The sequence below is a fragment of the Dama dama genome, chromosome 23 (assembly GCF_033118175.1).
Source record: "Dama dama isolate Ldn47 chromosome 23, ASM3311817v1, whole genome shotgun sequence".
NCBI lineage: Eukaryota > Metazoa > Chordata > Mammalia > Artiodactyla > Cervidae > Dama > Dama dama.
Genome location: NC_083703.1, coordinates 75023383 through 75044326, shown reverse-complemented (window position 1 = coordinate 75044326; position 20944 = coordinate 75023383). Strand labels below are relative to the sequence as shown.

General features: G+C 51.1%; 1 protein-coding gene across 1 annotated transcript in view; it reads left to right on the top strand.

Moving 5' to 3' along the window:
- Positions 1–20944, top strand: part of ELMO2 (engulfment and cell motility 2) — a 38802-nt gene that overhangs the window by 4026 nt on the left and 13832 nt on the right. Inside the window, exons 2-9 of the mRNA XM_061127406.1 lie at positions 7636–7763; positions 8070–8110; positions 8577–8649; positions 8992–9042; positions 12550–12731; positions 14413–14512; positions 15609–15760; positions 18170–18248. Coding sequence (XP_060983389.1) covers positions 7686–7763; positions 8070–8110; positions 8577–8649; positions 8992–9042; positions 12550–12731; positions 14413–14512; positions 15609–15760; positions 18170–18248 — 756 coding nt within the window. The 5' untranslated portion in view covers positions 7636–7685. The remainder of the gene's footprint in view (positions 1–7635; positions 7764–8069; positions 8111–8576; positions 8650–8991; positions 9043–12549; positions 12732–14412; positions 14513–15608; positions 15761–18169; positions 18249–20944) is intronic.

Here is a 20944-nt window from a genome sequence, read left to right as displayed (position 1 = left end):
CAAGTGATCTGGAAGCACTGACCCCTTCTACATCCACCTCGATGACTATAGGGATTTGCATAGTTCTAGGCAACAGCTCAGAGAAGGCAGTGGCACCCCACTCCAGTACTCTTGCCTGGAAAATCCCATGGATAGAGGAGCCTGGTAGGCTGCGGTCCATGGGGTCGCTAAGTGTCGGACACGACTGAGCAGCTTCACTTTCACTTTTCACTTTCACACATTGGAGAAGGAAATGGCAACCCACTCCAGTGTTCTTGCCTGGAGAATCCCAGGGACGGGGGAGCCTGGTGGGCTGCCGTCTATGGGGTCACATGGAGTCGGACACGACTGAAGTGACTTAGCAGCAGCAGCAGGCAACAGCTAGTCCTCTGTCTTTATAGAGTTTTTGTTTCTCTTTTAAAGGCAGTCAGGTCCAGGGGCATCCTCACGGGTATTTTTGGCGTGGAATCCCGTGGGCACAGCTGTGTGCCAGCCCCTGTGCCGCCAGCTTTAGGGAAAGGTGGGCAGGGGAGTAGATGCGAACTTGATGAGTCCCTGCCCTCAGCTGGCAGCCTGGAGCTATGGCTCCCGGCCCTGGCCGCCCATCACCATCCCCTGCTGGGGGTGGGGAGGTAGGTGTTGCGGCCACCCGGGGTGGGCCTGGATGAGGCATAACCAGAGCGGAGAACCACCGGGCTCGAGTCTGGCTTCTCAGGCTGTCACGTGTGTGCCAACCAGCTGCGGATCTTGTTTGAAAGCAGCTTCTGGTTCAGTGGGTCAGGGCTGGAGTGGGTGATTCTGCGTTATCCCGGGCTCCCCAGCAATGTTGGTGGTGCTGGAGGGCAGGTCACAGTCTGAAGAGCAAGAGAAAAGGCTGCAGTTGTGAATCAGCTGGATTGTGACCGTGTGTAAAAGATGCAAGTGCAAACGAGAGCACAGTTCACTTTACCTGAGGTCAGAGCACCAGGAAGGCCACACAGAAGAGGGACTGTTGGGCCCCGAAGTGCGACGAGAAGTTTGGCAGCCAGACCAGAGGGAAGCAGTAACAGCTGAGACTGAAGTACGACTTGGAAGCGTTGGCAGTCGGGGGAACAGGGTGGTCCGCCGGGACATTGGGAGTATCCATGGTGGGACTGGAAGGAGCCGGGTGCCCTGCTGAGGAGTCTAAGCTCGATTCTGTAAGCATGGGGCCCTGCAGAAGTTTTCTAAGCCAGAGACCTGGGTGGTTCTTAGAGCAGGTGTTACGTGAGAAGAAACCCAGACAGTTACCGGCTTCCCTCACCCTTCCTCACCGCGCTTGTGGCTCTAAGTCAGTGGCTTTTAACTAAGCGTTTGGGTGAGTTTGGTGTCCGGCGAAAAACTGAGGAGAAACCTCAGCTGCCATTGATGCGATGGTCCTTCTAGGCGTTTCTAGCAGTAATTGGCAGAATCCGAGTCTGCAAACCCAGCTTACCCTCCCCGTACCCCCGAGTCTCGCCTTCACTCAGGGGTCTGACCCGAGGGAAGTTGAGTCACTTCTCACTTGAGAAGCTGTCCGAGGACGAAGCCTCTGTGAAGATTGTGCTCTTGATTAGAAAGAGGGTGTGACCTCTGGTCCTCTTTCTGGTGTGGTGGGTTCTGTCACAGGAAACAGAAACCAACCTCCCACGTGCCTCCCCCACTGAATCAAAAGCAAAAGAATGGAACAAAAAGCACAGTCAGCCCTGATCCTTAAAGGAATGAGGGGGAGGGTGGAGAGCTGGAACCTTCTGGCCTTCCTTCTTCAATCTGAATTCCTTACTAATGGCCAGGGATCGGCTTTCACTTCCGTTCTGCTAGGCTCTCGGCATCCCGCTCCCAGGAGTGGTCCTCACCCCGCACCCCCACCCCCACCCCCACGCAGGCGTGGTTAATTGGTGGAGCTCCGTGGGGCCTTTTGTAACTCTGCTGATTTTATAAGCACACCTTCCAGAAGCCACTTAAAGAGGGCTCACTGGAGACCCAGAAGGTCCTGTTTTCCTCTTGTTTTCCCCGGCTTCGCCTTGGAAAACCTGGGCTTTCATTCTCAAGCCTTAGAGTAGAATCATCTTCCCCACATCGCTGTGCATCTCTCTAGTTTGGTGGCATTTAGAGTTTTCCCAGTCATCTTTGTGTCTGTAGTACTTGAAAGGGGGTGGGGTGGGGTGGGGTGGGGTGGAGAGTCATTTAATTCAAAGAGGCTGATGACTTCTTTGCCCTCTGGTCCTGGATGTGGACCCAAAGCTCCCTCATCCTGGCTGTTTGCTGTTGAACTCTATGGGACTGCTGAGCGGGAAGAGCAAGACGCTATTTATAACCCTGAGAATTTTGCAATGTTATTGAATTGCTTCGACCTAATTTTCGCTTCCTTTCTAAAGTGAAAATGAAAAGAGTAAGCAAAGGAGCACTGAAAGGGTTCCCCACAAGGACATCCTTTATCCTCGGGCTGTTTCTTATTGTTGTTGAGTCACTAAGTCGAGTCTGACTCTGTGACCCCTCGGACTGTAGCCCTCCAGGCTCCTCTGCCCTTGGGGCTGTCACCTGGAGAATATTACTCTTCTAGTCTCCTGTCTCCTAATATTTCCAAGGGAGGAAAGCAGAAGGATGTTTTCCCTCCATCTTTTAACTGGAGTCAGAAGTGCTAAATCTGATTCTCCAGTGAGACACATCCTGATGTTAGATGTGAAGACACTGGAAATGCTGTGGAGTTGGAAGGTGCTGGGTCATGGAGGGAACACACAGCCAGAGCTCCCGGTGCCCGCCCCCTTCCGTGTGGCGCCAGCCCTGGCTTATAGGAGTTGAGGAAGTCGGAGCTGCTGGATTTGAGCAGATATGGATGCTCACAGCGCTGTGCTTGGTGATGAAGCTGCAGGGTTGGACCTGACCCCAGGAGGAGAGAGTGGAGAAGAGAGCTGTCTGAATATAAAGCTGTAATGGGGTAACCTGGGAGCCTTCACAGAGCTGTGGACAGAAGGCCATGAGAGCATGGGGTCCCGTCCTATTTCGCTTCGCCAAGACTGGTGCAGAGATGAAATGACATTTGAGCAGGGCTCTGAAGCTTGCATACGAGCTCTCCTGACAGTCCAAGGAAGGAAGGAAATGTGTAAAGACATGGAGGAGGAGGAATGTGCCCTGCCTCGTGGAAGTAACAAGTAGTCCAGGAAGGTCCAGCTGGACCCTAAAGGGCCGAGCCTCATGCAGGAGAGTGGAGGTCACCTTCTTTAGACAGTGGACTCTGTTTTCTGTCACCATGGTGAGCTCTTGTTGGTGTAGCCTTGGCGTGCTTGTTTCAAGTCCAGCTCGCCGACATCCTCCCCGGAGGACCTGCTGTGGGTACAGTGCCCCCTGCTTTCATGTGGCTGGGGTCAGATCCTGGTGGTGCTGCTTACTAGCTGCGTGACGCTGAGCACGGAGCTTAATTTTTCTGCCTCTATTTCTTGTCCGTAAAATGGAGTGACATCACGCAGGGCTGCGACAGAGGAGAACCAGCTGTGAAGTCCCAAGGCCCGGTCTTCTTTCTTTTTTTTTGGCTGCTCTGGGTCTCCACTGTGGCTCGAGAACTTAGTTGCCCGACCAGGGATCGAACCCACATCCCCTACATTGGAAGGTGAACTCCTAACCACTGGACCACCAGGGAAGGTCCCCCTAAGAGCCGGTCTTGAGATCTGGTCTGATGTGGTGTCTTTGTTTTTTTTTTGCGGGGAAGAGACGGGAAGGAGGCATGTGGAAGACCCGTTTGTTATCGCATGTGAACTTTGCCTCATCTGTCTGCTGGGGATGGTGTTCAGGGTTTAGGTGAGCATCAGCAGTAGTAACGCCACAGACGTGTGTGATGAAGTATAAGAGGCTGTCTGCATGTTACTGTTACACACGAGATGAGTGCCACGAAGCCACCACGTAACTGAACTGTTGTAAACAGACTAGACTTGTCGAAGCGGGTTTTGCTCTTCAGTGTTGAGGCCAGTGTTCCTTACGGGCCTGCTCTGTGCCGTCATCCTGTGCGTGTTAGGCTGCTGTCTGTTCATCTCCTTCCTCTGTAAGGCTCATGATTTTTGCATCTTCGCATCTTTGGCCTGCCGTGGTCCCCACTCTGAAGCTGACTGTGGCCTTCTGCTCCAGAGCCCATCAACATCCATCTCCCTTGGCTTGTGTCTTTTAAGCTCAAGAGAGCGGATTGGATTAGTCTGCGGAGGGTGGGTGTTCACCTTGGTCCCATAGGCCGTGGTGTGGGTGGAGAGAGTGCCAACACACATGGGCTGCCTGGGCATTTGGGGAAAGGGCAGAATCGCAGAGAACAGGGGCTTACAGTGTCTCTGGAATAGTCCCGGTGGTTCAAATCCCCGTGCTTTCACATGGATGTGAATTTTTGGAACAGACAAGAATCACTCAGGACTGACTTTAATAAAGAGATAATCAGCCTAGGAAATGCCATATGGGGTCAAAGTGAAGTGTAACTGTAAAATACAATAATGAACATTAGCTTTGTTTAGGAGTTCCAAAATATATGATTTGTTTCTTAGCAGTACCACTGAAGTAAGGGTAAAGCTTCTTATGCAGAGAACTTTGAAATGGGCAGTCTTCATTTGGAATTTTAAGTTCTAGTTTAGAATCTTAGACTTAAAAGGCACATTACACGTGCTTTAGCTCCACAGTCTCGCCTCACAGGTGAGAAGAAAACTGAGACTTGGGTGAAGGGACACGCGCTTATCTCCCAGACACTCAGTGACGGAGCTGTGACGAGGTCCCGAGGCCTCTGGCTCTGAACCCAGGTGCTTTCTTCAGCAGGGACAGGCATCCCAGCCCAGCGCTCTTCCTCTTGCACCTACACGGCCTGCTGATTTTAAAAAGAAGAAACCAGGGGCTTCCCTGGAGGTCCAGTGGTTAAGACTCTGTGCTTCCACTGAAGGCGACGTGGGTTCGATCCCTGGTCCGGGAACTAAGATCCCATATGCCTCACTCTGGCCAAAAATTTTTAAAAAAAAGAAAAAGAAGAAACTAAATAGCAAATGATCTTAGAGGCCATGTTATGCATTTCCATATGTATGAAGTATTATATTAATACAAAAGCCAGCAGGACAAATCCATGGTGATAGAAGTCAGAAAGAAGTTGCCTCTAGGAGGGCTGGTGGGTGAGGGGCTGACCAGAAAGCGGTAGGAGGGAAATTTAGGGTGTGTGAAATGTTTGGTGTCTTGTTTTAGGTGGGTGGTTACAGGAAGGTGCGTGTGTGTGTTTCTGTTTTGTGTGTATGTATGTATATATATACATATTTATTTACATATGTATACACATATACATAAGCTCTGCATTTTATTATATGTAATTCGTATCTAGATTAAAATGATATGACAAGGATACCCTTAGAAAAGAATAAGGGTGTCCTGGGGATCCAGAGATTCATGGTACCATGCCTGCTTTGCTCTGTCACCTGAGCAGAGCATCTCCACCAGGACTTGGGCCTGTCTCTTTTTAGAGATTTGTTGTGTGTCTAGGCACATAGAAATCACACGTGAGAGGTTCTGCCTGGAGCTGCAGAAGCTGTGAAAGCTCTCAGGGCCATGAGGCCAGCCCACTTCACCTCTAGGCTTGATTCAGTTGCAGCGAGCAGAAATTCAGGCCAGCTCAGTGAGGGTAGAGGGGTGGGGGCGCAGGGGGCGCGCTGGCCAAAGTCAGCTCCTTGTCTGTCCCCTTCACTGCTTTTATGCTTGGTGAACTCGCGTAGCTTAACCCACTGAGCTTCAGTTTTGTCACCTTCAAATGGAGATGTCTTCAAATAATCCTGTTCTGCCTACTTCATAAGGCTGCTGACAGAACTCAATGAAGTAAGTGATAGCACGTCGAAAACCATCTCTTCTGCGCTGCGGCGCTCTGACAGTGCTGGTAATATAAATATACCGTGTGTGTGTGTGTGTGTGTGTGTGTGTGTGTGTGTGTGTGTGTGTGTGTTTTGGCTGTGCTGGGTCTTTGTTCGCTGGCTTTCTCTAGTCGTGGTGAGCAGAGGCTACTCTTGTCGTAGAGCCCGGGCTTCTCTTGTGGTGGAGCATGGGTTCTGGGGTTCAATACTTGCAGCTTCTCTTGTGGGCTTCAATACTTGCAGCTCTCGGGCTTGGTTGCCCGTGGCATGTGGGACCTGCCTGGGCCAGGGATCAAACATGTGTCCCCTGCATCGGCAGGCGGTTTCTTAACCCCTGGGCCACCAGGAAAGTCCAAGTGCTAGTATTTTTGACAGTCGACTTCTGAAGCAGCCCACCCTGGTCAGGAAATGGTCAGGAAAGCTTCCTTCTGTCTGAGACCTGTGGGTTGGTAGGGTAAGGGACTTGTACATGCCAAGTCGCTTCAGTCGTGTCTGACTCTTTGTGACTCCATGAACTGTAGCCCGCCAGGCTCCTTTGTCCAGGGGATTCTCCAGGCAGGAATGCTGGAGTGAGTTGCCATGCCCTCCTCCAGGGCATCTTCCTGAACCAGGGCTTGAACTCACGTCTCTTTAAATCTCCTACATTGGTAGGTGGGTTCTTTACCATTAGCGTCACCTGGGAAGTCCAAGGGACTTGTACCCCGTCACCAAAGAGGTTTGCACTTACAAGTACTGTGAGAACTGACATCTGTGCTTGGGTTGAAAAAGTGATGGCATCCATGAATACCAGCTTAGCAACAGCTATGCTGCATGTTCCAGGAGAGGCAGGCAGTATCCATTCGGAAGCAGAAATTGCGGGCGAGTGGTTAAACCAGGAGGATACAGGAAAAAGGTCTTTTTGATGAAGAGCGAGGCCTCTCCTGAAGCTGCGGGCATGGAGTGTAAACACACATTGAAATCATCCATCAGTGGGGTGACTTCCCTCCGGTGACTTCCCTCCTCAGACCTTGGAGAGAGAATGCTTTAGCTGCTGCCTGGAATGCCACTAAGCTCTCAGTTGCCTAGGAGACTGGTCACATGGGCCCATTTTCCAGACTTGTTCAAAATGATTTACTTTCCTTTATGTTGTAGGGCAGTGGGGGAGTGGGGTCAGAAGTACTTCCGAAGCCTTGTCTGATAGTGGGGCCTTTGTGGAGGTGTCCTCACCTCCCTCCACTTCTGTTTTGGTGGCCCTTGCCCTGGGCAATTGGGATGAAAATGGCATTTCCTGTCCTGCTTCTCTTCCCCATTTTTCTGAACCCTGTGTCATCCCACACGGGGGAGGCTTGAGGGGGAAGGAGTGGCAGCAATAAGCAGGGAGGAAGCAAGAGAGCTGTGGCCGGGCCCTGCTGACTCTGAGATCTGGGCTGACCGCAGAGCTGGCGGGGCTCCTTTAACCACCCAGCCAGGAGCAGCCTGTGTCTGTTCTTATTGGTCTTCGGGCATATGTTTCTCCCTCTCAAGGTCCCAGGACAGGGCTTCGCAGTCAATATGCTCATTTACCACGGGGCCCTCCTGGCCTCCAGCTGAAGCGTCACATTGCAGATCTTGTCGCTGGCTTGTCTGCAGTAGATAGATAGGTTTGTCCCTTTTCTACTAGCAAATCTGATCTAAAGAGACAAGCCCAAGGAAAGGTTGTGGTTGATCTCAGAAAGCGCAAAGCAAGTAGTTCTATATGTTTCTTTGGACACTACCTTCTGATTTTTCAAAATATGTAACAAAAGTGAAAACGAAGGCAAAGTCGTTCTTTCCTATTCTTTCTCCCTAGGCAGCTGTGTCTGTGTGTCTGTCTTGGAGAGGCAGGCCCCGTTGGGAACAATGCCACCACCATCAGACATCGTCAAAGTGGCTATCGAATGGCCAGGTGCTAATGCGCAGCTCCTCGAAATTGACCAGGTAAGCTCTGGAAGTGAGGAGTCAGGGAGTGTGGGGCAGGAGGCATCTTTCAGGGTAGGGACCACTGGCAGACCACTGGCATCAGAAGTAGGAGTCAGTCAAGGCCTGTCCCCTGTTCTGAAAGGCTGGTCACCATGGCTGGCAAGAGGCTTCCTCTTCGAGAAAAGCTCTCAGAGAAGAAGTCTGTGTTCAGGCACCAAGCTGACCCTGCCTGGCAGACCCTCTCATCAGGACCCTGGCAGTAGTAGGATGTGGCAGCTGGTGAAGGATCTCTCCCTTCATCCCCACCACCCCCCTCTCTTTCAGAAACGGCCCCTGGCATCCATTATCAAGGAAGTTTGTGATGGGTAAGTTGAAATTGCCCCCTATTTTAGACAGAGGAGCACTCCCAGACCCTGAAAGGAATTCTGCCCGAGGACCTGCAGTTAGGCAGATCCCCAGTCCGGGGCTTTTATGGATCATCGTCCCATGATGGAAGGATCGCTGGTGGGGATGTCCCCAAGATCTGCTGTCAGTCTGTAGGAATGCCCCACCTGAGGTCCTCGTGGGGTCTGAGACCCGCGCTGAATTATATGTGCCACCTTTGTGGTGCTAATCTCTGCAGAAGGCAAAGGAGGTGACTGTTGAATATCTCAACCTAAAGCTTTGTTTCCACCCACTCCGCATGCCTCCCCCCTGCCCCCCGCCCCCCATACATCACAGCGACCACCCAATCCCTTCAGCAACTCTACTGAAAGTTCTTTATTTGCAGCTTCTAGACAGGTCCCGAGGTATGTATGGCCAAAGAGGCTGTACTGTTTTTCTCTTACATAGGTGGTCATTGCCAAACCCGGAGTATTACACCCTCCGTTACGCAGATGGCCCCCAGCTCTACATCACCGAACAGGTTAGTACGGGGACTGGCTCTCAAGTGAGCCGCCTGAGGCGGTGGTGCCGATGGCCCTCGGGATCTTCCACCTCCTGGGGCGAGAGCTGCTGCCTGGGCAGGTCAGAGCACGTCAGCCCTCACTCTCCTGTGGTGGCTGGAGAATGTGGCTTCTGCTTCCTGAGAGGTGCTCAAAAAGCATCTTAGAAATTCATGGCCAAGAAACAAGCAGGAGGAGAGGGCCTGACTAAAGAGTGTCAGTTACAACTCCTTTAAAAATGACAGAAAGTTCCTGCTGACTCAGCTTGCTTGCCCAGTTTTATATTTTATCTTAGCCGCTCTTTGTTTCTCTTTGCCGCCCAGACTCGCAGCGACATTAAGAACGGGACGATCTTACAGCTGGCTGTCTCCCCGGTAGGTATTCTGCTTTCCTTAGGAATTCTTTTATCTGTCAAGCGTACGTGAGTCCCTGCCGTGGGCCAGACTCTTCTAGAAAGGAAGACCTGGAGGTGAAAAATGCCCGTCTACGCTCTCACAGCCTGGTGGGGAGTAAACAGATACAGTATAAGGCCTCCCTCCGGGGTCTGGAGAGAACGTCGCTCAGGGAGCCGTGGGAACTCAGAAAAGGGCGCACTGGACTCAGCCCGAGGAGTCCCGGGAAGCCCTTCCAGAGGAGGGGACACGTGACTCCAGTGTTGAAGGGAAAGCAGGAATCAGCTGAAGAAAGAGGAAAGGGAAATGTACTCCAGGCAGAGAGACATGCTTTGTTTAGGGGGGTCGGGAGTGCTGGGTGGCCGAGGGCCTGTAGCGATCAGTCAGAAGCCAGCGAAAGGTTCCTCGGTGGCCTTCTTGCAGGTTGGACTTTATCCAGAAGGGGATGTGGAGGACACTGAAAGATTTTAAGCGGGAAGCAATATTGTATTTAGATTTGTATTTTGAAAGATGACTTTAGTGACAGTATGGAAGATGGTGGAAGGCATCTTCAAGAAGCCGGTGAGCAGTGTTAACAGCCCATGAAGGCAGTGGCCGTGGAGATGAAAGGGTGGGCGGGGAAAAGTGGAGGTGAGCTTGGTGAAGAAGCTGGAAGGAGCGAGACAGTCCATGCTGGCCCCCTGATTTCTGCCAGGGCAGCGCTGCCAGGTAGCTGAGGAGGCATCCAGAAGGTGGGAAGGAAGCAGGAGCTTGAAGTGGCTTAGGAGCCGAGGGCAGGGGCAGCGTCAGGATGGAGGGCGGCGTGGTCCGCGGTGAGCTGAGAGAAAGGAAACTGAGGACAGAAGAGCCGTCTGATGATCTGGGAGACCGGCTCGCGGCCGCTGGCAGCCAGGTGGCAGTGTGTCGACTTTCCAAGGTGAGGACCTTGAATTCACCGCGTTATCAGGAAGCTGGGTTTAAGAGGAAGTAGATACAGAAGGTACCAGCTCCGGGATACAGAGTTGAAAAGATACACTTTCTTAAAAAGAGGTGAAACATTTGTGTATTTTAAAATCTAAAAGGTTTGACAGAGAGCCAGCAAAAGGTCTCCCTCCAACTCTTATCTCCTCTGCCTAGCTCCCCGCCTCCTCCGACCCGTTAGGGTTGTTCCCTTCTCTGGCGGTTTTTCTGTGTCTTTGAGAATGTTTTCAGATGGAAGAGACGGAGGTTGCCAGTGCGGGAAAGAGGGGGTGAGTGATGGGGCAGGCGGGACCTTGGTGCCCACGGGACAGGAGGGGCCCATCACCCAGTGAGGGGCTCTCCCTGACTGCTCGGCCGGAGCGGGACCAGTGACACGGGGGTGGCCTCGGCACATCTGCAGCTTCTGTTGCAGCTTCTCATGTGTCCTGTTACGGACACGTAATGGAGGGCATTGCCGGCCGCTGTTCCCTGGTAACGTGAGAAACTGCTCCGTCCGCATCATACCAGCAGCTGCTTTTTGCTGAGTGCCTGGGTTTAGCTGAATCCTTTCACATATGGTATCATGAGATGAGTACTCTCGATAGCCCCATTTTTCAGACCAGGAAACTGAGACTTGGGTTCAACAAGTCGCCGGTTGTGGACACTCAGGACAGGTCAGAGCTGCCTCTCAGACCCAGGTCCGGGAGCCTCGGGGCCAGTGTTAGCGGCACCTCCACCTCCCGCTTCCCTCTCTCCTCAGCTGTCCTTGTCCTAAGGACCCCATCTCTGCCCCCAGATGCTCTGCCAGTTTAATGTGACAGCCTGGGAGCTGTTTCCTTCACAGAAGTGCCCAAGTGTTTTCTGGGCCCCTGTGCAGAGCAGGTGACACTCCCTGGGGCAGGGTGCTGCGGGAGGTGGCCGCCAAGAAATGCCGTCTCAGGAGGAAAGTGAACATTTGGAGTTGGAAGGTTCTAAGTGTGATGCAGGCCAATGCTCTTGGAATCATTCTGTCCTGTGGCCCTTTCTCCAGCCCTTATGTTCTCCATGGAGGTGGTAGTGGAGGATTTCCGTGTCCTCGAGACATGTGCGGTTGGAAGGGCCAGACGTGGGCAGCCTGACTCCTTGACAGTGGAGAACGGGGGCTCCCGTCACTTGATTTAGCACTGTAAAGAAAAATGAAGACCCCAGGAGCGGGTTTGCTCTCCAGACTCTTCCATTCCAACCGAGACCATGAAATTAACACACAAAAAATAGAGTGATGAAGCAGTAAGATGTGAGGCTCTGGCTGTAAGGTTAAGAAGATCAGCAACAGGAAGGACCCGTGGACACGAGAGGAGGGGTCGCAGCCGCGTTTGCAGGAAGCGGGCAGGAGCTCCAAGAGGGGAAGGGTCACCTGCTCGGGGGTGGCTCTGGCTCCTGCCATCCTTTTCTAAAAGCTCTCTCGAAATCAGCTGCTGCTTGGTATTCTTAAAGTTCCTCCAGGGCTAGCACTTTGAGGAACAACAGTATGGACTTTTGAGAGAAAGTAAAAATATATATATGTATTGGGCTTACCAATTTCAGATTGAAAAAGAGACCTTAGAGGTCATCAGATTGAATTCTCCACCCAATGCAGGAATCCCTCCCATAGCACTTTTGACCGATGTCATCCAGATTTTCCTTGATTGCTTCCAGTGACCAAGCCCAGTACTTCAAGAGACAACCTCTTCCACTGTCTGATGGCTTTAGTTAATAGAGAACTCTTACGGGTATGGGGAAGGGGGGTGGGGGGGTAAATCAGGAGTTGGGATTAGCAGGCACAAGCTACCATATATAAAATAGGTTAACAAGGTCCTACTGCATAGCACGGGGAACTAGATTCAGTATCCTATAATAAACCATGATGGAAAAGAATACGAAAAAGAACGTATGTGTAGAAAACATGTAACACTTCAGTGTACACTAGAAACTAACACAACGTTCTAAATCAACTGGAAGTCAGTTTTAAAAAAGGAAAACTTTCCAATATTGATTGAACCATTATCTGTTGATTCATTGGAAAAAACCCTGATGCTGGGAAAGACTGAAGGCAAAAGGAGAAGGGGAGGGCAGAGGGTGAGATGGTTTGATAGCATCACTGGCTCAACGGACATGAATTTGAGTAAATTCCAAGAGACAGTAGAGGACAAGGAAGCCTGGCGTGCTGCAGTTCATGGGGTCGCAGAGTTGGACACGACTTAGCAACTTAACAACAGCATTAGTCTGTCTCTTTGTGACTTGCCGTAGGTAGTGGATTGTCATCCCTCAGATCTCTTATATTCCCTCTGTGGGACTCTTTTTAATACATAGACCAGAGTGATATAGAAAGGATACACTTGGCTACAGATCTGTCTTGACCTACTGGTGATTCCCTGATGGATCCAGTAAACATTTATTTAGCAAATATTAAGCAGTGTGAAAAGCACTTTCTGCCTCGGGCTTGAGAGTCCACAGGGGCCCCTGTGAGCTATTCCCAGAGCAGCGACCCACCACGGGGAGCAGATGTCCTGTATCTTCTCCTTGGTCCCGTAGTCCCGGGCCGCACGCCAGCTGATGGAGAGGACCCAGTCCTCCAGCATGGAGACCCGGCTGGACGCCATGAAGGAGCTGGCCAAGCTCTCTGCCGACGTGACCTTCGCCACCGAGTTCATCAACATGGACGGCATCGTTGTGCTGACGCGGCTCGTGGAAAGCGGAACCAAGCTCTTATCCCAGTGAGTGTTTCCAAGGTCTCGATAGGGGGCTCTCAGAGATCTACGACACTCCTCAGGGCATCCCAGCCTCTTTTCCATTGAGTCAGATGCACTTACTGAGCTCCATCTGCATACGGAGCAGCGTGCCAAGCACTGAGGTCCACACAGAGGGGTATAACTTGTTGTGGCCCTAACTCTCCTAGTCTAGTTGGGCTCTCACAAATTCAGAGACGGGGCAAAGCAGCTCTGTGCTAAGTGAGAAGTAAAACTCAGAGCTGAGGATGTTGGAAAGAGAGAGGTCAGCTCGCAGCTGCAATCATTTCTGAAAAGTCGATGTGACGTGATAGAGGTTAGTGAGCGGGCTGTCCGTTATCAACTAGAATAGATACTGTCTGTCTATTCTTAACCACATCCCACCTCCCTCCCTCTCCAGTCACCTCCCCTGCCCCTCATACATAAGCTCCTGATACACAGACATGTGTGGCCCTCCGCTCTAATAGCTCTCCCTCACCCCTTCACTGTCTCCCTGTCACCCGTTTTCACAGTGGGTGGGGTTAGACGGGGCATCCAGAACTTTGTGATGCACCGGAAATGTCTTTGTGCTACTCGAGTGCCAAGGGGAACGTGGCGGGAAAGTGCCCTGTTGATATTAGCAGTGAATAAACATGTTTAGTTTGTCTTCTAAGCCCATGGAACCTAAGCCAGCAGAAAGGGAGTCAGAAATCTTCTCTCAGCTAATGGATCAGCTGCTGAAGTTTCTTAGCCAAACTGAGCTACTCATCTTGGGTATTTGTTTTAAGCCGTGGATTCACCGGCTGCACAGAAATGCTGAAGCCTGTGGCTGCTGTCAGCACTGACCCGGGGGTTCCCAGTCTCGCAGGAGTGCAGGGTTAGTCTGGCCGTGGTTCCCTCCTCTTTAAATGGAGGTGATACCCAGCTGGCTGCCCTGTCCTGAGAAGGATCGTGGGTGAGATGGGTCAGAACGTGCTTTGTAAGTGGAAACACGGTCTGTAAATCATAGAGCACCGGCGCGCCACAGTCCGTGGTGTCGCAGAGTCGGACACGACTGAGGGGACTGAGCCCGCACACGCACGCACGGGTGTGTAACGGATACAGTGTGTACAGAGCAGAGAAGGGGCAGAAACCATTTCAATCCTTCCTGTCCGTCAGCACTCTGGTCAGGTTTCTCATGCCTCATCATCCTGTCCTCACCGCAACCCCGTCAGGTTAACACTGCGAGAGGAACTCCATTTTGCAGAGAGAGAAATAGAAGTCTGAAAAGATAAGATTTGCACAGCTAGTAGGTGGTTGGACAGGAGCTGAAACCATGGGCCAAAGTTCACCCTCTTTCTCCTGCGTTCTGCTGCCTCCTGGCCTAAAGGTGGACCTGGGATGCAAGCTCCCTTGGGCACCCCCACCAGGTGTTGTGGTTTGAGGGGGATTTGGTGGACGGGAGATGGCTGAGGGACTGTTTCCCTGAGATGAGGAAGCCTGGTCGCCCAGCCGCCTTCCCCTCTGTGATACTAGAGATCTGGGGAGGAATCCGCTCCCCGCCTGGCATAGGCGTCAGCCAGGCGCCGGGCCGCGGATTTCTCGCATGGTGCTTCCGCTCAAACCCATGCCTGCTGTAGCTCCCTTCTCGCCTGTGTTCCCTGGTGCTGAATCTTCGTATCGTTTTGTGTGTGTTTTGCACATGTCTCAGCTACAGTGAGATGCTGGCATTCACCCTGACTGCCTTCTTAGAGCTCATGGACCATGGCATTGTCTCCTGGGACATGGTTTCAATCACCTTTATTAAGCAGGTGAGGCTTCCAAACTTCCGTCTCTCCTCCGTTCGTCACCAGGTGTTCTCTAGCCTCAAGGGGAGATGCAGGCAACAGAGCTGCTCCGGGGAGGCTCGGCCTTCTAGCCCCAAGGCCAGGTCTTTCATCCTCAGGCTCTGGCCTTCCTGTGGCTCCTGGAAGATGTACCGAGACTTTGTTATACTCACAGGGCCCGCGCTGAGAAGGTGGGACTGGGCTCCCAGAACCCAGTGTGGCCAAAGTGGGACTGGATTGTCCATGAGACCTGCGGTAGCGCCAGCCAGCCCGCCAGCCCCATCCCTAAGTCTCTTGACTGCTTCCTGAGCCCGCCCTCCTCTTGGGATTTAAAAAAAAAAAAAATGTTCATTTCATTTGCCTTATATTCTCTTACATTTACTAGTGTGCCTTCTGTTTACGAATCTGCAGGCGAGCCTATTTGTCAGATGAACTCAGTGTGGAGAGGAGAGACTTCTAGTTTTGTCCTTCCTCTAGAAGAAGAGGCAGTGTCACCTCCAAAAACTGAACTGAAAACCAATAAGTGCTATCTCAGCTGATCTAGATTGCACCTCTCATTGGCTTGGGACATTGAAAACTTCCTGATGCTGGAGACACTTAGGCACAAGAGCAATGACCGTGTGTCAAGGATATTCTCATGGGGACTGAACAGAGACTAGATTACGAGACTCAGGTCCTTTCCGTGTCCCTGAGTCTGCGTGTACAGGGACAAGTGTACGTCAGGGGAACCGCACGTGGCAAGCATACAAGGTCCCAGCAACAGGAAGAGCCTCTGCTCCTCACCCTCAGCACTTCCAGGCCCAAACCCTTGTTTTTAAAAACAAGGGATTAAGCCCTTTGGTTTAAGGAAACACAGTTGAGTGGATACTGTCATTTGAAATTGAGTTATGCATTATCCATGCCCAGGGACTCCCTGGCACCCTGGCCAACACAGCAGACACCACTGTCGCCTGGGGGCAACTGTCCAGAAAGCGGGCAGCACACCTAAGCCGGGGAGAGTCCTGGGCGGGGGGCGGGCACCCGAAACCTAAGCCTTCAGCCCTCGCGGGTTTCCTGACCGCCTCGCCCTCTCTGGCTCTAGATCGCGGGGTACGTGAGCCAGCCCATGGTGGACGTGTCCATCCTGCAGAGGTCCCTAGCCATCCTGGAGAGCATGGTCTTGAACAGCCAGAGCCTGTACCAGAAGGTCGCGGAGGAGATCACCGTGGGGCAGCTCATCTCGCACCTGCAGGTGTAAGTGCGACCCCGCCCGGCCCGGCCTCCCCTGCCCTCCGCCCTGCTCCTGCCACAGCTGTATTCCCAGATGCCGGTCTGCTTGTGACTCATCACCTCTTCCCTACCACTCACTGCCGGAACTCCTCCCATAATCAGACCTGGTCGTGTCACGCTCCCGCCTGAAACCCTCTGTAACTCTCTTCACCTCTTAGGATAGCATGAAACTGTTCCCAATCCATCCGTGTATCACCATGGTGCCAGACAGAATTAGACGCTTTCTCCTCTATGAGCCCAATAGTCCCTGTTTGTACCTATGACAGTCATATGAAATACTATATTTTTTATTATTTGTCTCCCATTTTAAACATTGAGTTGGGAACTGGGACCAGTTTTGTATCCCTTATTTTAAGTAGAAGCTCTGTTAGTATTTGTTGAATGAACCCTTGCTGAACTAGCAGCATGCAGTTGAGGGTAGCAGGAAGTATCTTGCAGAGCATGAGTTCTAATTCAGACTGCTGCAGACGAGGTCTCAGCCCTCACAAGCTGCCTCCTCTCTTCTGGCTTCAGTTTCCACGCCTCTACCCTGGGGTTAATCCTTCCCACCTCTCAGGCTTGTGAGGATCAAAGGAGAGAAAAGATCTAGTGCAGGGACCCACACGAGATACGTCTTCATTCAGGAGAGGGTTTTTTTGTTGTTGGTCTTTGTTTTTTTAAGAAGTTTATCCCATCCTAAGATATTTAATAGATAGTAAACAGAAGCTAAAGACAGATGAACCCTTTGGAGCCTGTTTTCCCTTCCCCATTCTTTTTTCTTCCCTTTCAGCCGTTCCACGCAATTTAAGGGGCCTGGACTTTTCCAAAAGCAAGGATGGTGATACTGCTGACACCTTCCTACCTCCTGCCCCCTTCCAGCATGTGGGTGGTTGACTGAATATCCTGCCGGTTCCCAGGGAAGCCAGAATTCCCAGACTCGGTTGTTTTTAGCAGCCTTTTCTTCACTCAGCTGTGCTCTCAGCCCAAACCTTCCCACGAGCCCAAGTGAAGAAAAGCACCAGGAAATCTGCAGCTCTGACTCCTTCCTCCTTGTCGCTTCTCTGGGGGATTCTTCAGCCTGTTTTCATGCCCCGAAAGCCACAAAGGTTGATTGAAGTGAGGGGACATGATCAACCCCAGATGGAGAGTTCTGATTTCCTGACCTCAGAGTTACCTCTGTTTCTTTGTTTCTGAATTGGAATGACCCAGTCACGTCCTTAGGGAGGCAAGAGGAGCTAGGCGTTTGTTAGGGGTCAGTCTGCGAATATTTTCAACCCATTGCTGTCCCCAGAAGTCATGTCCACTGCTGCTGGACTGAGGGACCCCTAGTGCCCTCAATCAGACTTCCAAGATGCCCCCGCCCGACCTGGGAGCCCCGCAGCCCCTCTGGAAAGAGCCCCAGAATGCAGTTGTGACACAGCAGGTGGAGAGTTCTCATCAGTTGCTGGGAGTGTGAGGTTCCAGAGGAAAGTGGTAGCTACCGTCTGTTTAAAATAAAATATGTTCACAGTTGAAGAAGACTTCGAAAAAACAGAGAAGCACAATAAGGAAATCATTTGCCCATTATCCCACCTCTGGACATAACCACTGTTAACATTGTTTTTTGTTTTTTTTTTTTTGCCACCCACCCCTGAGGCATGTGAGAGCTTAGTTCCCTGACCAGGGATCAGACCCTAGCCCCCTGCATTGGCGGTGCAGAGTCTCAACCACTGGACTGTCGGGGACGTCTCTAACATTAAATTGACTGTCTCACTGGTCTTTTTTTTTTTTTCCTTCTATGCATACTTGTGAAAAAGTTGGAATCTTAGTATACATAATTTGTGTGCCTTGACTTTTTTTTTTTTTAAACAGAGTAATAGCTCTTGAACATTTCCCATGTCAAAGAACCTTCTAAAAGGGTAGTTCTTAATTTTTTTTGCATTCCAGATGCCTTTGAAAATCCAGTAATGGTTATGAACTCTCACCTCCATGGAAGAACTGTCACATAGTCAACCGGATAAATGGAATAATGGCTATCCCGTTTCTAGGGTGTATAGATACACTAAGCCCATCCCTAACCCCAAATGAAGAACCTTTGTGCTAAAACAGTGACTGCTTAGGATTTTAATATACATGGACAGAGTTGCTTCTGTGGACATTTGGTTATTTCCTGTTCTTCTTTTTAGTAGTACTTTGATAAAACACTTTGCCAGTAGCTTGCACACAGTTCTTTGATGGCTGTCTTTGGATAAATTCCTCCTAGTTGAATTGCTGGGTCAGGGGCTCAGCCCTGTTTTAAGGCTTTTGATCCTTGGCCTCTGATTATTATATGACAGTCTGCCAGTGATTACTGTAAACCATCTCTTGCTGGTCAATCTTCTAATCTCCCTCTGCCTTCTCTCTCCGTTTACACAGCTCCAACCAGGAGATTCAGACCTACGCCATTGCACTGATTAATGCACTTTTTCTGAAGGCCCCTGAGGACAAGCGACAGGTCTGTGGCAGCCTTTTCAAGCTTTTCATCTGGGCTTTTCCTAAAGAAGACCTCACCCAGCCAGTCAGGGACTCTTGGGAGAGTCCTTCGTCCTGTCCCTCTGTAGCAAGAGCCTATCACAGTGGCTTTGCTAATGAGGAATACCCTGGGAAGGCCAAGTGGGGGAGACCAGCCGGGTCCTAGGTCAGGGCAGGGACCTGCAGACTTTTTCCCCTCAAGGCCGAATAAGTATTGTTTTCTTTGGTGGGCCTTATGGTCTACCTGGCAGCTCTTCAGCCTTCCCGCTATAGCCAAAGGCAGCCTCAGACAGGTGGGTGTGGTGACTGTCTTTGCATAAGACCTTGACATCTCATTTGGCCTTGGTGTGGCTACCCCTGGGTCAGAGGATTAAGAAGCAGGGAGAGGAGACTGTCCAGGCAGCCCTGCCGGGTCCTAGGAGACAGAAACAGATGCCATCCTTGCTGAAGGAAGCAACAGCGGAGACACGTGGCTCGAAGTTTCATGTATAAAGATCCTCTCATCCAGGTTCTAAACTTTTCCCTATTAGTTAGCTATGTGACATGATGCAAATTGCTCTACTTCTCTGAGCCCCAGTTTCCTTACCTATAACAGGGGAGCAGCATCTGCCCCATTCATTCATAAGGATGTCATGAGAAAACGGCAGAGCCCTGCTCTCCCAAGGAGGAAACTAGGGATGAGCAGAGCAGTGGAGCCAACACTGGCCTCAGAGGCCAGAGCCCAAGGCCGAGTTTTTCTCACCACTGCAAGGCAAGTGCTCTGACCCTTCTGGGTCTCCACTTCTCTTTCTGTAAAATGCAAGGGCCAGGTTAAAGGATCTGTAAGTGCCCTTCCAACACTACCGTTCTAGATTTCTCTGGTCAAAGCCCAAGAGAGGTACATAAGAAAGGCTGTGTAATTCTCGGTCAACACCCTGGGCTCAGTAAGTTGTAATTCCCGTGGGATCATGTACCGAGTTCTTGGAAGGTTCTGGTGGGAGGACCTGGAGCATCTGTGGTTCTGTCTGTCCTTGTCTTTCTTGGATGGCTTGCTCTGTTCATCTCTTCCTCCCTAGTCCTGTTGTGAATGTAAGCCGAAAGCTCATTCTTCCATCTGCTTCTCTCTGTGCTTTTTGCTTTCTGCCGGCAGGACAAGCACCTTAATCCTCTAGACCTGCCTGTCACTGTAAGTAGCACTGCCGTGTGGAAAGGGGCCCGCTTTCTTCCAGGTGGGGAGGTCAAAGCCAGGCGAAAATCTCCTGATCTGAGCAGGCTGTTCAGGGAACTCCAAGACACAGGAAGAGGTTGTGTGCTGTAAATCTCGTTTGTCAGGACACCGAGGGAAGCACCGAGGATCAGAGTCACCGCAAGGATTAGGGGCTGCCTGCCCCGGGGAACGTGGCCCAGTCTGTGGTTCAGCTGGAGAGGATCGGATTCAGAAATATCTTGTGACTTTCATCTAGATGATGCCGGCTGCATCGCCTTCCTGCTTGCTGCAGCAGTAGTAAAGGGAGATGTGTGCCCTTCTGGATGCTTACTAGACTATAGGAATTGGAGAAGCTTTAGACAGTTCACAGAGGGAGTTTAGATGGTTGTTTCTTGGTTAGAGGGAGCTCAGAGAGGTCAGCTCTACAAGGATATGAAAGAGTGAGTGCTTTCTCCCACCTTCCCCTGCCAGCACCGCAGAGAAGTCTTTGGTTGAAGGCCTTTATGCTCCACTAGCAGACCACTGGCAGTTACCCACTCTGTGAGTTGTCAACAGCAAGGTTTAAGCTCCATAACCAGGCTCCCATAGCTACTGAAGAAGTTTCTAGTCCACCTTCTTCCTCTGCCAGCCAGTGTGTGCTCGGGGGACACAAAGTGAAACTTAATGTTCCTGGCAGCGTCAGCCATCCAGAGTGTGGCCAGAAATCTAGAAGCGAGAGAGGCCTTCCAGCTAAGAAAGATGATTATCTGTGGAATTAAATGAAGGCAGCTTAGAAAGTGCAGTCATACGAATTAACATTATAAGAAGTGATGGCTGACACTGGAAGGAGGAGACAGAAGAATTATGAAAAGTTGTCCAAAAAATTAAAAGCATAGTAATCTAGATGCATTTTGTTTAGGGGAAAATAGCTTCACATTTCAGAAGCCCCTTAACAGTGTCACAACACAGAATAATAACTGATGTGGGTTTTACTGATGCAACCAAATCCTTGGTAGTGATTAAATTAGAATCGTTATAGTCTCTTCAGAAATAAAGAAGTGTATATATTTTGAGAAGATTAGCACAAGAATGGTCAAAGTAATGGTTCTGAGAGGACCCTTAAGGCTTCATTCCCTGGAAGATTCACTTAAGACACTGTATTTCCTGAGTGTGCTAAATAGTTACTGTCAAAATCTGAACCCAACATAATAAAAAAGGTGACCCTGTTGTGAAAAATTACCCCAAAGCACACAACAGATTGTTCTCTAAAACCAGCCAGAAGTGAGTCATGGACCACTTACTGTTTCAGAGCATCCCTCCTGAGCTCCTGCTGGCGTGGTGCTGGGGGCTGGGGGGGATGCTGGGGCCAAGGCCTTTCCCTGGTTTGGAGTCAGCATTTCACCAGAGCCCCTTGCAGCCTTGGCAGTGGTTCCAGCCGGGGACCATGCATGTGGCCTGGGAACCATCACGCCGCTCTGTGCCCCGTGCTCATTGTCCGTCGCCCAGCGTCCTTG